Source organism: Rhinolophus ferrumequinum, chromosome 17, assembly GCF_004115265.2.
Source record: "Rhinolophus ferrumequinum isolate MPI-CBG mRhiFer1 chromosome 17, mRhiFer1_v1.p, whole genome shotgun sequence".
NCBI classification, from domain to species: Eukaryota; Metazoa; Chordata; class Mammalia; order Chiroptera; family Rhinolophidae; genus Rhinolophus; species Rhinolophus ferrumequinum.
The window spans coordinates 58654382-58666678 of NC_046300.1; the positions used below are offsets into that span (position 1 = coordinate 58654382).

Genomic DNA, 12297 nt, shown 5'->3' on the forward strand with positions numbered 1-12297 from the left:
AAGCAATGGGACATAAACAACCAAGGTCTGATGCTAGGCGACAGGGAAAGGGACTGAAGATAAAGTATGCAGCCCTCAGGCTGTCTCTGGATCCAGAAGTTACCAAAGGGCTGGTGGAGAGGGCAGGAAAGCATGTCATACATCAAGGAGCCCTAATGTCAGGTCCAAACCTAACTTGCCGTTTTACATTCCCAACACAAACTGTCTCTTCTGGGCTTCAAAACACAGGTGAGTGAAAAATCCTTGAATGGAAGATAAGGTAGTCTCAGTAGACACTGTGAAGTGAGGATTTTTCTGCTGGTAAGAGTTAAAAAAAAGAGGGCTATGAAGGTACTCGAGACAAAGGACCAAAAATTCACCTAACCACACTGCCTTTTGTGCTCAACAACATTACTCTGATAAGTGGCTTGTTCCCCGTAGTTTTGTTCTTGGTACCTGCCCTGGGTTTGGGGGCTGACTCTGCTCTTTCAAATTGTTGCAAATGCAGCCTAACATTATGATGATAAAGGTGAATCAAAGAGTAAAAGAAGCAGGAAGGGGAAAAAGGGCCATAGGGAGCAAAACTAAAACTAGAACGGAAACAGCAATTTTAGTAATGACAATGACAGCAAAGTGAAAAGTTACTTAAGAGACATAACAACCAATTGCAATGTGTGAACCCTGTTTAGATCACAACTTAAACAAATAGGCTGTAAAAAGGCATTTTGAGGACAATTCAAAAAATTCTAATATAGATACTGTTTAGATGACGTGGAGAAATTATTGCTGATTTTGCTGACCATGACAAATAATGTCATAGTTATATAAGAAAATATCTTCATTTTCTAGACATGTATGTTGGAGTATTTAGAGAGGAAATGTCATGATACCTGTGTTTAGTTTAAAACACTCCAGCAAAAGGGAAAATTAAGAAGCGAATGTGTAAAGTTCTTCATCATCATTAAATGTAGATGGTGTGTTTATTGCGGTTCATTTTACCTTTGCCTCTACTTTTACTAAATGGTTTTTAAAAAACAAGATGAAAAGTAAAATTTAAAACAAAAGTTCAATGAATAAATGAGAACAAATGAAAGAAGAAACTGTTCCTGTATTAGAAGTTCCCTTTTTACTATCCTTTAATGACTTTATTGGAGCACAATTAATTCCCATGTTTAAAAAAAGCAATATTTTTATATAAATGCCACAAAGATAAACCTGAGGGACTAATCTCAAGAATTCAGTTATTTAAAACAGTAATTTTCTAATAATTTACAAAGGATTTTAGAGGTCATTGCTTATATTGAAAAGTGAAAGGAAACTGAGCCAAAACAATAAACCCCCAATTGCAGAAACTATCCTTACAGATGAAATCAGTCCTGGGTCGGAGTGCCAGCTGTTTCCTTTATACACTGTGGACAAGTTCACGGACCTTCCTGAGTTCAGTTTTCTCATTTGTAAAATGGGAATAACTGCAGCACATTTCAGGAGTAAATGAAATAACACACAGTGTGCTTTTGCACTGCCCAGCACATGGCTCCTCAAATGTTGCTTGTTCTTCTGTTCACAGGCTGAAGGGGAAGGATGTGAGGATATGAAAGTGTGTGGGAAAATGAAGGCAGGCTCGCTTCTCACAGAAATCACTAATTAGCCAATAACCACTGACCTGCTTGGGCCCAGACAGGACTGCGAGGTCAGCCAAAGCTTCTGTTACTGCCTGGAACCCTCAAGCTGTCCCAGAATTGTTTACTTAAAGCCCCCTCAGAGGTCTGCTCCTTAGCTCTGTCTCTCACTCCATTTGGGCCCAACTCTCAGTGCAACTAATCTCATCAGCTAATCTATGCTAAATTATTAATGGGATCCAAGAGGTTAATGTGTAACAAGTATACACTCCAACAGAGGCATGCTGGAGACAGGAGGCCTCCATGAGTCATTAGAGTCTGGGTGGGAATTCTGGGGACCGGGCAGCCCTCCTCAAAATAAATCAAATTCTAGGGAGGCATTTTAAAACTCCTGCCAGCAAAAGTAATTCATATGTGAATGATACCAAATCAACAAGGGGACAGACCAAAAAATCCTCTATTGACCAGACCAGGACAAAAGGGTATGTTTATGAGCTTCGTGACCTTGGGTAAGTCAACTTTATGGACTTCTCTGTGTCTGTTTTTCCATTTGCAAAGTGGAGGTTGAGGTAAGGATTAAAATATACGCGTATGATCCACCACGTAAAGCATGTGGAATGGTGTCTGCCCCACAATACATGCTCAACGAACGTTAGCTACTGTTAGCATCATTTACAGATTAGATTAGATGGAACTCAAAAAAGATGCTCTGAAAACTTAAGTAAAAAGGATTTTCTAAGTGGTGGCTTCTTCCCCTTGTGTTCAATGTAATTTGGCCCACAGTGTAGCATGGGGGTATCAGATCTGGGTCCATGTGAGCCACACAGCCTCCCGGCTGCGTGACTTTGGACAAGTGGCTCAGCCTTTCTGAGCTGTGATTTTCTCAACTATAAAATAAGACTAATACCAACCCTGCAGTGTTACTGAATGAATTACATATGATACTGTATGGAATGTGTGTAGCACAGAGACCTCACACACTCATAATACGAGCCCCAAAAATGATGGCATTAATTATATTTCCCAGCCTTTATGATCGTATCCTTGGGAGCCCAGCCAAGAAGTGACAGTGCATTCTAATGGGCGTGATGGACAGAGTCCCCACTGCCAAATGGAGACTAAGCCATGGTACTCCCAACACGAGTCCAATAGGCACAAGGAAATCTAGCTGGGTTGAGAGGGACCCTCAGCTTTGACCAGCCCCGGTGTCCCCAAGAAGCAGCCATGAGCATGTCTGGTTATTGAGACTGTCTCATTTTCACCCTCCCCCCAAAAAAGGAAGATGGGACCTTGACTTGGCTGTTAGTCCTTGGCGACAAGTGCCATGGGGTTACAAAATAACTACGCACCACTACCCCCATTTCTTTTTAAATGACATTTTCTGATTATGAAACTATTATTGTGTTTCCCTGAAAATAAGACAGCGGGACAATCATCTTTAGTGCATCTTTTGGAACAAAAATTAATATAAGACCCGGTCTTATATAAGACCGGGTCTTATAGTAAAATATTTTGTAGTAAATATAAAAATATATAGTAAAATATGTAAGACCGGGTCTTATATTAATTTTTGCTCCAAAAGACGCATTAGAGCTGATTGAACGGCTAGGTCTTATTTTCAGGGACACAGTATAGAGTCACGGTAAAAAATATAAAAATAAAATACAAAGGTAAAGATTGCCTATGTTCCTGCCAACCAGAAATAATCCCTGTTAATATTTTCATGCATATTGCTTCAGATCTTTTCTTTATGTGCACATGTACCCACACACTTTACTATTTTTTTAAAAATGAGATCATACCATATGTACTAAGTCATCACTGCCTGTTCAATACATATTTCTGTGTTTGTTAACATAAATCTATGCCATTATTTTTAATGGCTGCATAGGAATCTATCAAATGCATACCTCATAAGTTACTGATCTATCCTCACTGATGGACACTGAGGTTGTTTCCAGTCTTTTGCTATAACAAACAACACTGTACTGAGTATTCTCCCATAAACGCCTTTACACAGTTGTCCAATTATTTCCTTAGAAGTGGCATTGATGGGTCAATGAGTGTACAATTCCTAAATGCCTTAAGAAACAAAAAACAGCTGGCCTTCCTGAGATGGGAGGGTGAGAGAGGTATTTTGGTAACAGAAAAACACTGTCTTTTAGGCCCAGGCAAACAAAACCGTCTTCTGTTGTCCTACTCCACTGCCTTTCGCGCACTCACCCACCAGAAAGCATGTCTATATCACTGATAAGAATAACTAAATCCTCCAAAATTCAGGGTCAAATAGAGTGTTTATGTGACAGAACTTGGGGGTTCACCTGGAAATGCAATGTGAAGGATTGGAAGAAAGAGGCTTACAAAAGCAACACACTCTCCTGAAAGGCTCCCAGGGGCCTGCCACTTGCCCCTCCTCCTGGTCTGTGGGCAGGCAGGCAGTCAGCTCAATGAACTCTACTGAGGACCCATTGTGTATGGGACACTGTAGTCACAAGGGCATACATACCATAGGAAAGCGAAGCCTCCCCAATCCCCATCCTGAATCCTGAGGAACTTACAAACAGCATGAAAATCACAAACAAATGCAAATACACTCAAGTGCCCCAACTGTACACACGGACATAATCAATGACGGTGAAACAGAGACACTGTAGAAAGGGCAGCCACTGGGCCAAGAGAAACTTGCAAGAAATAAAATCTGAAAATGCTGCAGGAGGTATAGAGAAAACAAGAGGACAGACCGGGCTCTCATCCCTCCCATTGGCTAGCAGGGTGCCTTGGGTAAGTCCCACAGCCCTTAGAAATTATGATGGGTTACCTACCGAGAAGCTCCAAGCTTCATCACAAGAACCAGATTAGCTTCGGGTTTGGTATTTTGAGTTTTCCTTCCCTTGCTATGGTGTTTTGATTTCTAGTGTCATGATCTGTTTTTTAAAAATCTGCCATTCAGTGATTGTCTACCCTCTGCTAAACATGTTCTGGGAGTCTTCATTATTTCATACTCACTTAGTCCTGACGATACCATGGAAGGTACATATTATTCTTACGTTACGCCTCTAAATGTGCTTGAGGTCACCTTAATAACTGGAATAAAGATAATTCCTGATTTTATCTACCTGGCACAGAGGAATTAATAAATACTTTATGCCTGAATAACCGCCCCCGTGAGTGAATAAATGAAGTTGTAGACATCTTACTAAACCCATGAAGTTTTCACTACATAAGACTCCTTCTACACATATCACAACTTTTTCTTGAAAATTAGACGTACATAAAGAATCAGAAATGAGCAAGACACAGTCCCTCTATAGGCAGTAGTGTAAGAGCCTCAGTACCCTGCCCTGGGCAGACTCCCATGGTCCAGCAACTAAAGGGTTACCTAGAGCTCAGCAGGGGGCTTTAGGGGCCTGTTCCAAGGCGTGGGCTACCTTGAATTCTGATGGGTTGGTAGTGAATATATAGGGTATCGCTCCTGGAAATAGATAACAACATCCCAGGACTACAGTGTGTTCATCTGTTCAGAATTAGCATGGTAGCACAGAGTTGATTGCTAACGTTTCCTCCAGCTTAAATATTCTACCATCACATGAGAAGAGAAGACATAGAAAACAATAGTGGAGAAAGCCAGGGGCCAAGCAAGCAGCCAGCTATAGACAGTGGTTATTGCCTCAATTACAAATTCAGCAGGGACTCTCACATTTAGCTGAACTTCTGAATCTCTTGGAGCACTTAGTAAACCTCATCTCACTTGCAGGGGAGAGGAGTTTGTTTTGTTTGTTTTTCTAAAGAATCTGCATTTGTATGAGGCTCCCAAGGTACTCCTAAAATTTACTCTTGGTTACCAACCACTGCTCATGCAGGCAAATCCCTGCAGCTGAATGGATTGATGTTTGCAAAGAAGATATTTTCCTCTCTGGCCAGAGGGACCTCTCCCACGCCCCCACCTATTTTCACTCCCTGTGCAAAGGCTACCTGGTTTCGGAGGTTTCCATGACCTGCTGGTCCATCCCTCTAATGGCTGCTGGTGAATTGCGCCATATTCCAAAGTTCTTTCCAACTGTTCTGAGCCTCCTACATCTGAATTCAAAGAAAGGGTGCAGAAGCAGCTGGAAGAGAGAAATCAGAGTGGCATAGTCCAGCAGCAACCTTTGGAAGAGCCGATCAAAACTGCTGGGCTCCTGATTTCATCGCACAGGATGAAGGAAGGGCCCACCATATTGATCAGTCGCAAGCAAAGACCAGAAGGAAAAATAAAAGTTGGCAGGGGTGATTTAGAATGTGGCACCAATAACGACTAGCACCAACTTAATGACTAGAACCCAAATAAGCTTTTCTGAAAAAGTAAGGCATCTTCCGTTGTCCTCAATCTTCACCTTTTTAGATTCTCTCTTCTTTGTGTTTTTAACAAGAATTGACAACGATTTGTCCAGAAAATCAAATCAAATGTCCACTGACTTGGGTGATTTTAAAAAATAAACCTTGAGGATTTTTTGAATTATGATACTCTCTCTCTCTCTCTCTCTCACACACACACACGCACACACACAAATGCAAACATAAACACACACACAACTGCACACACACATACGCATCATGCCTAGACAGAGAGAAACTGGTTGTGGAATAAAACAGGAAAACATGAGTTGTCATTAGTCTAGCTGTGAAAATCTTGGGTCAGTTGCTTCATATCCAAAAGCCTCAGCTCTTTTACCAAGTACAGTGGAGGTAAGAATGGTACCCACCTCATAGGGCTGTGGCAAGAATTAAGTGAAGCAGTGTATGTAAAGTACTTTGTACAACACCAGTAGAGAATAGGACCGTAAGAAATGGTAGTTTTTAAAAACTACCATTTGTGGTTTTTTTTGCTGCCACTTTAGGGCAGAAGAATGTCACAAAGTACCACTGTTCAATAAATTGATTAGTGAAAATATTATTTATCTTTCGAACATATATTAGTAAAATAGAAGAGGAGGAATCCATATTTCCTTTCTAGCACATGACATACATACATATATATATGCATATATATGTATATAAATGCGTGTATATATATGCATATATATATATATATATATATATGTAAATACTCGTGTATAAACTTTGCACCTGCTAACTCAGATTTGGGAAGTCAAGAAGTAAAGTTCAACATTCTTACTAGCAAGGCCAAAAATAAATGTGAAAAATATCTTGCAGTTGAACTTGCTAGCAGCTGACAGTCTTGGCACCAGGCAAGCTGCTGGGACTATTGTTTCTAAGTGCCTCCTGTCTCAGCCTCCCACCCCCACCCCTGGGCTCTTCAGAGAGTCCAACAGACAGTATTTCAGTTATAGCCCACCTAGCTTTGGTGGTAACACAGCACTGGATGGTGGATGGGATAAAGCCCAAAGTCCTACGATGCTACAACCTATGACTTGGCTACTCCAGGTTAGAGAGAGCCAGTGTTCTTTTATTAAAGGAATAATAGAATAACTTTAGAAATAATAACTCCAGAAGGGAATAGGACACTGCTCTCTGTCTTGGTGGAAGAACCTGATACAGCTATGAGATAGCACAAGTAATCATTTGGGAAGCATTTTAGGAAACTCCCTGAGTTTTGGTCTTAAATTTTGGTCTTATTTGGAGATGCCAGAAAGATCCTAAGAAGTTATTTAATTCAGAGAAGCAACTTTTAAAAATAAAAAAATAAAAAATAGGAAGAAGGATAAAGTTTTAGAAACAATAAGTCCAAGAATTAAAAAAAAATATTATATTAACAAACATTCTAAACAGAGGACCCAATTAAGAGATGATTTCTAATTATATGCTATCGTCAGCGAGAAAATAATGAGGCTTCCAAGACAGTGAAAGGTTGCTTCAAGACTGCAGACTGAGAAACACAGACAAGCATAAGCTTTCCAGGGTGCCCAGAAGGACACATCCCTGACGATGGCCAAACATGTCAACACAAAACCTCAAAGAATCGGGCCAGGATAGAAGGAAATCGAGTTATGGGCACAGACACATTTGATAGAAACCTGACCGTGAAACCTACAGTGCCAGTGCTATATTTCCTGAAACCACAGAACATTAGCTAAACTAAAATTGATAGGACAAATTCCAAGAAACACATAGTTTGCATGAGTCCCATCGGAAAATTTTTTGTAGCCTTACATGGTTTAAAAAAAAAAAAAAAAAAGAATAGAAAACACCAAGAGAACACAAGCAATTGCTGGCTGAGGATAGAGTTGAAATAGCCTCTGAGACATGACGAAAGCTTCACCATAAATATTAGCAACTTCAACAAAAATAGGCAGCTCTGCTCATAATGGGCTTCGAGTCACTGCTGTCTGAGTTTAAATCCTGGCTTTGTCACTTATTAGCTGTGCAACCTCGGACAAGTTACTAAGACTCTCTCTAGCTTTCACATCTGTACCATGGGGATATACCTACCTCACGTGAAGACTGAACAAAAGATAATGTAAACGGTAGTGCTTCATAGCCTGTGAAAGATCGACATCTTTGTAGCATGGCAATTAACCTGAACCCATCTCACAGAAGTAGGCTCTCTGCTTAAGCAAGAAGCAAATACCTGAGGTGTCACATGTACGCCTTCCTGTGGAGGGTTCTCTGTGGGGAGTGCTGCTCCTATAGATAATGTGGGGTTTGTTTTGTTCCTCTTCTTCTTGTTCATCAATGGATAGTAGTGGTTCAATAAAATAATCCCCATCCTGGGACCGGAATGTGCCCAGCTGCAAATGAAGAAATCAGACATTGATTTAATACAACTCAGCCATTAGAGGAAAGAGAACCCATGAAACAGTATAAAGTGCAGATGGCGCCATTTTACCCAATCGCTTTCTCAGGAGGGCTGCTTAAACTGCAAATGCTGCCGACATACTCAGTTTATTGTCACTGTCTGCCATATCAGTTCCTTATCCTTGATTTGACTCTACTTTGTTGCACCCACCATCCAAATCTGTCTCTAACAAATACTTCCTTGGTACTTAAGTTCGAATCACATACTCCCTTCTTCTGTTGAAAGAGTATTTCTCTGTCTTAAGACAGCCTGGAAACTTACTAGGAACAAGTGTGAGCCCCAAGGGAAAAGCTGACCCATGGAAGCCTTATTAATTAAAATTCAGGCAGCGTATGTTGGCCACAAGGCACTCAAGGTGGTACCACCTGTACCACTGGCACATGAGTCTTTCACCACCCCTTCCCTTTGCAATAGGGAGTGATGAGGTACAAGGCTTTGGAGTCATGCTGACCTAGGTCCCAGTGCCAGCACCACCCCTTACCCACCTGCCTTCGGTAAGTTTCTTAAGTGCTCTGAGCTTCAGCTTGCTTGTTTGTCAATTTGGGATAGAAATACTTACTGTAAAGAGTTATCCTGCAGATTAAATGAGATAATGCATTTAGAGTGCTTAGCAAAGTGACAACTTGTAGGGGCTTAGAACACATTAGTGGCTTTTGGTGGTGTTTGCCTCTAACCACCAGGATACGATTTGTGTTTGCCAAGCATTCTAAGCACCTTGGAAGAGGTAACTCTTTCTCCTCCCCTTCCCACATACCCACAAGTTTTGCAAATGATAAATGATGCCTCAAGGGTGAACTACCGAAACCAAGCATTACAGAGCACTAAAAAAGTTCCCCATGTCATGCTGGTAGGCAGTGTTTAAAGAGAAAAATCTAGTTCTTCTCTCTTCCTCCATTGTTCCTTTTCCTGCACTGAGGGAGGAAGGAGAGGAAGGAGAGGAAAGGGAGGAAGAGAAGGAAGAAGAGGAGGAAGAAAGAGGAGAAGAAAGAAAGCAAAGCAAAGCAAAGCAGAAGCCTCTTACCTCCTATGGACACAAAGGGAAATGACTATCCCTAATGGTCACAGGTAGCATTACATCATCCAGTAATTTGTTAGAAATTCAAATAATCATGCTCCACCTCAAATCTGACGTGCTGAATCAAAATCTCATGTCAGGGCCCAGGAATTGGAATTCTGATAAGCACTCCATGGTAGTATTCTTACGCTTGATAAAGTTTGTGAAGCATTGGGCTGAGACACAGGTCCCCAAACCCAGCTAAGTGTCAACATTGCCTGGGAAGTTTTAAAAAGTTTTTGATTTGAGGCATTCTCCCTTATCCGCAGATTTGGAATTTCTAGGGGTGAGGTCTAGAGACTACATTTTTTTAAAAGCTCTCCAAGTGATTCATGAGCCACTGGCGTAACGAGGGGCAGGTACTGGTGTGGTCAGACTAAGCAAGAGAGTAGCTGGTTTCCAGAGACGTGATTTAACAAATTTATTCTCACCCAGGCAGCTCTCTCTGTTTTTAGTACACAACTTCAGTGTTCTCTGAGCACAGAGGATACCTCCTAGTACAGGCCATAAACACTGGGAAAGATCTGACACATCTGATTGGTAAAAAGGGAAACCGAGGCTCAGAGGGAGGAAGTGACTTGTCCAAGGTTCCCCTTCAGTGACAAAGAAGCAGCTGAAGAGTGCCAGTGCAGAATCTAGAACTCAGGTATCCTGACTTCATTGCTTTTTTGAAAAAACAACTTTGAAGTTATCTTTAGGAACATACATTCAGTCTCTAGAGGGTTAAGAGCGTGGGTCAGAAACACTGGGTGGAACCCCAACTCTGCTGCTTATAGTTGTGAGACCTCAAGCAAGTCTCCAACTCTCCAAGCCTCAGGGTCCCCATCTGTAAAATGGGTTTAAAGATTGGGTTGTTGTGAGGATTTTGTATGAGATAATGCACATATAAAGTATTTCTTACAAGTCAAGGCACATAATAAGAGTGCAATAAATGGTATCTATACGATGCCAAATTAATTTTGTTGTTGATTCACAAAATAGCTGCTCGATCAAAGAGTAATTTTTCTTGGTCAAGGCAAACATTTATACAAGGCTCCAATATGAGAGAGAAATGGATGGATGTTGACCCTGATGCCAAGGAGAATGGGACAGAACATGTGTATCAAAAACTATAAGACAAGGGAGATAACACTAAGAATCATAAGAGAGATACGGATACCTGTCTACGAAAGTGGAGAAGCAGAGATGATAGCAGTCTGTCGGACTAGGAAGAGGTTTCCTCTGAAAGAAGATATGTAAGTTACACTTTGAAAGAAGGATATAATTTGAGCTTGAGAAGCTGGGTGAGATAAACAAGTAAATCCAAAGGCCCAAAGGCAATGAGGTAGGATTAGGATGGGAGGGAAATTCAGAGAAAAAAGCAAAAGCAGATTGCCTGACATACAGGATTTGTGGAGGAAAGCTGGAGAGACCACCCTGGATGTGGTGGGACAGGGGTGAGAAGGTATACTGTAAAAGGTCTGAAGTGCCAGATGGAGTTTACATCCTTCCCTAGGCAGTGAGGAGCTATGTCAAGTAAGTGAGCATTGTAGTGATGTGATCTTGTGCCGAGTCATCATTAATCGGTAGTGGCGTGTGTCAGGGAGGCGAGAGAAATGACTGGAGGAGAAGCCAGATGGAACTATTTCTTAGACATCAGTTCCAATGACAGAGCCGGAGAGAGGAGAGCTAGCAATAGGGTACGGATGCTCAAGAGGTGAGAGACACATTTCAGATGGAATTCAGGGAAAATGATACCTTACTACTAGTCAGGTAGGGGCAGGCGGGGTGGGGGAGATTGGCATGGCTCCCTCGAAAGAGTGAAATATTTACTGGAAGAATTTCTGGGTGGGCCACTAGGAACTTCACAATACCACTGCCACAAAAATGGTAAGGGGAAGTCTTGGGAGGAAAGACAAATGCCAGAGGGAAGACAAAGGGGGCGAGGGTCGGGGCTAGATTCATCACGGAAGCCGCGTATCTGTAGGATGTATACCAGACCATTTTTCTCCCAAAAGAGGCAGATTGTACATGAAACGCAATATAAACAGAGTTGTCAGCGGTCTAAGTAGTCCTGTCGTGGTCCTAAGAAGTCCCGGCCCTTAGTTCCCTAAGAAAGTGACCATTTGTAGTTCCACGTGCGGGTTACTACCTAAAATTGCCAACAGAAATTAAGATCCTGCGCAGTAAAATATTTATACAACTGCTGGGGCCACTCAGCGGGGTGCGGAGGCGGGGATAGAGGAGGAGTAAAGGCTGTTTACTAACTTGTCGCGCGGACGCAGCCCCATCCGTGAGGTTCTAAAATTGGGGTTACAGCCGAGGTATCTGGGGGCGTTCTGAGGTTCTCGGTTCCGGCGCCTGATTTATGCACACCTCCGTGGTAACCTTGCGAAGAACAGAAGGCTTTCTGCGCTCTGGTGCTAGGTCTTGGGGCAGCGATGACTCACCGCAACATCCCCTCCGCCTTTGCTCAACTTGCGGTCTCCTCCCACCCCCAAATTATCTCAACACCGCGCTGCGACTCCCTGGGCTTTGCTGGGGGCTAAAGGACCTCATCCCCATCCCAGCAGGCTAAGCCTGCACCCCCGCCCCAGTCTTCAGGCTTGCCTAGCTCCCCACCGTAACCCTCTGTTGAGCAGCGGAGACGGATGCGACATCAACACTGGGATCTCTGGACCCACAAACAGCAGCGCTCGGAGGGGGCAGCGGAGCACCCCGGGTAAGTATCCATGCTCCCACTTAGAAAAGGTGACAATGGGGAGTGTGGGTGCTTAGGCACAGAGTAACGCATCACCCGGGCACAGGGCGCTATCGCCCTGCGCTAGGAGAACCTGGTCCAGGAAAGTTTCTGCGTCATACGCGCGTGG

General features: G+C 42.5%; 1 protein-coding gene and 1 long non-coding RNA gene across 5 annotated transcripts in view; one reads left to right on the forward strand and one right to left on the reverse strand.

The window, feature by feature from the left end:
- The window catches only part of ADAMTS9 (ADAM metallopeptidase with thrombospondin type 1 motif 9), a 160381-nt gene that overhangs the window by 145605 nt on the left and 2479 nt on the right, over positions 1 to 12297 (reverse strand). For all 3 annotated transcript variants that reach the window (XM_033132881.1, XM_033132882.1, XM_033132880.1), the window contains exon 3: positions 8167 to 8326. In XM_033132881.1, coding sequence (XP_032988772.1) covers positions 8167 to 8326 — 160 coding nt within the window. The remainder of the gene's footprint in view (positions 1 to 8166; positions 8327 to 12297) is intronic.
- The window catches only part of LOC117037156 (uncharacterized), a 270833-nt gene continuing 270232 nt past the window's right edge, over positions 11697 to 12297 (forward strand). For both annotated transcript variants that reach the window (XR_004425471.1, XR_004425470.1), the window contains exon 1: positions 11697 to 12149. This is a non-coding gene — a long non-coding RNA (uncharacterized LOC117037156). The remainder of the gene's footprint in view (positions 12150 to 12297) is intronic.